The 5,130-nt window shown below is 37.0% G+C and overlaps 1 protein-coding gene across 1 annotated transcript in view; it reads left to right on the forward strand.

The window, feature by feature from the left end:
* LOC105128626 (transcription initiation factor IIB-2-like) overlaps positions 1-4,613 on the forward strand; it is a 4,969-nt gene extending 356 nt beyond the window's left edge. Inside the window, exons 2-8 of the mRNA XM_011030377.1 lie at positions 8-396; positions 845-869; positions 1,955-2,084; positions 2,195-2,325; positions 2,491-2,579; positions 4,081-4,157; positions 4,225-4,613. Of these exons, the coding sequence (XP_011028679.1) occupies positions 44-396; positions 845-869; positions 1,955-2,084; positions 2,195-2,325; positions 2,491-2,579; positions 4,081-4,157; positions 4,225-4,355 (936 nt within the window). The 5' untranslated portion in view covers positions 8-43 and the 3' untranslated portion in view covers positions 4,356-4,613. The remainder of the gene's footprint in view (positions 1-7; positions 397-844; positions 870-1,954; positions 2,085-2,194; positions 2,326-2,490; positions 2,580-4,080; positions 4,158-4,224) is intronic.
* Positions 4,614-5,130: the final 517 nt, after the last annotated feature.

The following is a 5,130-nucleotide window of genomic DNA, read 5'->3' on the forward strand; positions in this document are numbered from 1 at the left end:
AAAAAAAAAAAAAAAAAAAAAAACAGAAAGAAGACGAGAGAAAATGGAAGACTCATACTGCCCGGACTGCAAGCGACTGACAGAGATAGTGTTCGACCACTCGGCAGGAGACACCATCTGCTCTGAATGTGGTTTAATTTTGGAAGCCCACTCTGTGGACGAGACATCAGAGTGGCGAACTTTCTCTAACGAGTCCTCAGATCATGACCCTAACCGTGTTGGAGGCCCACTTAACCCTCTTCTTGCCGACGGTGGTCTTTCCACTACCATTTCTAAAACAAATGGCGGGTCCAACGAGCTTTTGTCCTGCTCTCTTGGGAAATGGCAGAGCCGTAGCGCCAATCCTGATAGAAACCGTATTCAGGCTTTCAAGTCTATTGCTGCCATGGCCGACAGGTTCTTTCTTTTTTATTTTCTATGGGAAAAAAGTTTCCTGCTTTGCTTGTCATTTGTTTAGAAAAGGGGGGTTTTAATGTTATTTCTGTTGTTTGATAAAAGAGAATTTGTGGGAGGAAAAAAAAAAAAAAAGAAAGAAAGTTGTCATCTTTTCTGTTAAATTCTGTTAAATGAACACACAATGATTTAATTTTGTGTTTAAAGAAGATATCTGTCAACACTGGATTCGGTTATTAGCCATTGTTTGTAGATTAGGAAAATGCATGCTTAATTCATGTTGGCTTTGGAATTTTTTTAGGTACCACTATGGAAAAATAAAATAAAAGAAGAGAGTTTCTGATTCCATGAGGGTTTTTTCTTCTTTTCTATTTTTTTTTAAAAAAAAATGGAATTTTGATGTCTTAGTTAGATTTGCACAGAGAACTAATGTAACAAATGTATGTTTCAGGTTGGGGCTGGTTACAACCATAAAGGTGTGTGTCAGTTACTTCAAATCCTTCATGATTTCGTAACTTCTTTTTGTTTATTTGTTTCTCTTTTAATTTTTAATTTCTACTGCAATTATAACACGTGACTTACCTATGGAAGCTTTGTAAGTTATGTTTTGGTGAGCTGAAACTTGATGTGATCTTGTTGAACAGATGCATACAAGAGTTGATTTGACTCAATGTTAATATAGAACAATTATCAAAGTGCATTAATGACAGGAAAGAAAAAGGTTAGAAAAGCTGTGTTTTCTCTGCATGAAAAACAGAGGTTAGAAAACAATTATCAAATACCGAATCCAATGGGAACTGGCATTTGGACTGAATGTCCAGCAGTCAAGCATATTGAATACCTTGAGGATGAAGACAAGTTTGAGGAATAGGCCATTAAAGTTTGTTGACTGTAGATGCCACTCAATGAATTCTTGAGTTTTCAAATTTTAGTGTGTGATATAGGAAATAGGACCATAAGGACATGTTAGTGTTTCTTGAACTAGCAACTACTAGATGTTTCTCTCTCGTAACAATCATTGCCATATCATAAAGTCTAGCTTTAACAATCTAATGCCTTGCCATACTGACTAGCTCTTTGCAGCTCAAGCCCTGCCTAGTGATATTATTACAATTTGTTTATACTGTATAGTGTTATCATTCTCAAAACTCTACACTTTCCATGGGGATTTCTTTTCTTGAATTCACAACCTATTTCCTCATATTGTTCATTGATGTTCCTGCCTCATAGGGAAAACTGAGTTAATTTTGTCACTGAAGGCTTAGTAGAAGTAGTATGAGGTTCAGTGGTATTGATTTAGATACAGTGTTTCTTCATCAGCTGCTATTTGACCTGTAGAGAATCTGCATCCCTTTTGTAGTTCTTTGTATTTCGATTATGTTTGCTAGTGTATTATGTACAATAAGTATGAATTTGATAAATAATTGTGCTTCTGTTTCTTTCATCTAGTTTGATATCGTGGATATTCACAGAATCTTTAGTGATGGTCAATCTTGCTCCTTTTTTAAATCTTGTACCCAAAGCCTCTTCTGATATTGGTTTCTAATTATTATTTTTGAAGGATCGAGCTAATGAAATATATAAGAAGGTAGAGGATCAAAAACCTCTTAAAGGACGAAACCAAGATGCCATTTTAGCTGCTTGTCTCTATATTGCATGTCGACAAGAGAACAAGGCCCGGACAGTAAAAGGTAATGACAGTGCTTTTCTTTAAAAGAAAGAAATTAAAAGGAGGAGTTAGAGAAATTACTTGGTTATCTTCCTATATGCATAAGAGATCCTACGTTTGTGTTTCCTTTAGAGATTTGTTCTGTTGTCAATGGAGCCACAAAGAAAGAAATTGGACGAGCAAAAGAGTTTATTGTGAAGCATCTGGAGGTAGAGATGGGTCATTCAATGGAAATGGGAACCATACATGCCGCAGACTATCTGGTGAGTTTGTTGTTGAAGTGTTTCATCTTAATTCCCCAGTTCACCCGTACTCTCTTGTATTTTAGTTTCCTCAACTTCAGGCATGCTGATTAGTTTTTTTGATCTTCACATCGGGTATGATGTGCTAACTAGAACCATTTTATGATTTTCTTCTTCTCCGTGTAGAGACGCTTTTGTTCCAATCTGGGAATGACAAATCAAGCAGTTAAAGCTGCCCATGAAGCTGTCCAGAAATCTGAGGAGCTTGACATAAGGTTAGTTCCTGTGTTCTTTTATCTTGGTCAGCAGTGTTGAAGTGTAATTATAGCTTGGTCTGCTTCTGGCATGTGTGCGTGTGTATTTGTTTATGTGTGCACATGTATTGTACTGTTTGTTGAAAATATTTCATGAAATTTATATTTTAAACAGTGTTGATTTAATATGACTTGTAGCTCCCATTATGCACAGACCTTGTGCAAAGCGTGTGAATGATGCACGTAGCTTCTTTTGGGTTAATCAGCATGCTTGGAAGCAACAAGCTGTCCTTTTCACTTGCTCAACATAACAACTATGTGTATGCCTTTTCCACCTGCTTGTTTGTCTCCAATTACTCAAAACCTTATCCAGGTGAAAAGATAGAGAAAGAAAAGGTTTCCTGATTGGGAAATTTTGGATAGTGGTGGTAGAAACCATTTCCTTTTCAAAACTACTCTTTATGCTCCTTGTTCTTAATTGTCTGCGTCAGAATATCTATTTGAATTTCTTAATCACAGAGTCCTCTATTCATATGGTGTCTTGTCTTTCGTTTTCTTTTCATTGTTCCTTTTTTTAGTAACACTTTCTTTCTTCCTCCTCTTCCTTCTTTGATTGTTACAATGGAAAATTCTTGGCCTTGCAACTTTGTGCACTCTCCCAATTATCCTTTTGGGTATAGCTGTTTTTAAATCCATTATCAAAATGCATATTTCCGCTGTTTGTGTAAATCTTTTTATGGATTTGGATCATAAGCAGAGGAAGGGGTAAGAAAGGGGTGCGCTGGTCTGCCCAGCCCCATAAAATGCTTGAGTTACATGTGCTACATGAAAGGGCCACGTCTCATCTTGTTGGGCCAAAGTCAAGTTACATAAGGTGATGTTCTTAAAGAAAAAATTGCTAGGCTCTTGTTGTGGAAGTAAAAATGTACAATTAATAATTTCGTTAGCTCGAAAATCTTATTCAATGGGAATGTTTATATTTGCATGATATATAATATCATTCACTGTAATTTCACACATAAATGATTGGTAGCTTTCGCAAGTGTTAAAAGATCACTTTCGGTGAGTTAAACCTAACGTATGAACTTGTTCTGAAATAAAGAAAAGGAAAATTCTGGGCTCCTTGAACGTTGCACCCATATTTTGTCCTTGAAGACCTGAGTTTTGCAAATTTATACTTCTGGCTCCACCTCTAATTTGGATCATGGCACGTTAAAGGACTCACTAAAGTATACTGTTTTTCCTGATGAAGTAGTCTGGAGGGGAATGCTTTTCAGAATAATAAGCTAGTCAACTTGAGTGTTTTTTTTTCTTTTTAATTTGGATCTTGGAACTTCCTCTCTGCATCACTCCCTCCCTTTATTTCTAGTCTTTGACAGCTAAATCTGATGCAGCATACCTTGCAAGGGATTCTAAAAACTTACTTGTGTTGATATTGATGTTAGTAAATAAACTGAAGGAGAGCAGTGGAAAACAATTTGATGTTTGTTTGGTTTTTAACAATTTTCTTTGCTTTTTGCAGGAGGAGCCCAATATCAATTGCAGCAGCTGTTATTTACATCATAATTCAATTATCGGATGATAAGAAGCCTCTTAAAGGTGAGAACACAACTAACCCACGTAGTTTTCCTTTGATCAAGGAATTACTAATACTCCATGTTTGCAGATATTTCAGTTGTAACTCAAGTGGCTGAAGGTACCATCAAGAACTCGTACAAGGATCTTTCTCCTCATTTGTCTCAGATAATACCCAGCTGGTTTGCCAAGGAAGAGGATATCAAGAATCTGCACTCGTAAAGATGCCTAGAAGTAGTCATTTGGCATGTTCCATTTTTCTAGTCAGATGATCATATTTCCATTGCAGCATCCTTATGACAGTGATCTTGTTTTCCGTAGGGCATGACAGTATTTGGTTCCGATCACTATATAAAGTAGTGATCATGTACATATAAAGTAGGCTTTTCTTCCATTATGTAGACTTGTCTAGAATTGCAGGCTCGCACCAATCGTGTTTAGCTAAGCTTATATGACAAGGAAGGGTTCATTTGTTTTAGTCGTCCATGGCGTTTCTCTTTCATCATCTTTTCTGTAAGGTGTTCACCTCTGCACTAATGAGCAGGGACCACCAGCACGGCGGCTGGTCAAATCTATTAACTAGTTCCATGCCAATTCATCATCTTCAACTATAACCATCTAATAGCTAGCTGATACATAATTCTGCTGTTAACCCAAAGCAGGGGTTTACGTGTCAAAACTATGAAACGTAGGGACATGCTGAATTCTATTGCAGCTAGCACACCTGTCTTGACGAGGGAATCAATATTTGCTTGCGGCTGAAGGAAGCACCGCCCCTAAATAATGAACAGTACACCGCCACATTCCTTTTCCTTTTTGTCACCAACGTAACAGACAATCGAGTTTGGGTGAAAAATCTACTCTTATCTTTTCCTCTGATTCCAAGGAATCAAAAAGGGTTGGAGGAGGAAAGGTGCTGCTTTTACTTAATTTATGCATGGACATAAAGATTTTGGAAAGCGGCAAACAACCTTCCGAAGCAAAGTTATATGCTTTA

This window comes from Populus euphratica, unplaced genomic scaffold, assembly GCF_000495115.2.
Source record: "Populus euphratica unplaced genomic scaffold, PopEup_1.0 scaffold111.1, whole genome shotgun sequence".
NCBI lineage: Eukaryota > Viridiplantae > Streptophyta > Magnoliopsida > Malpighiales > Salicaceae > Populus > Populus euphratica.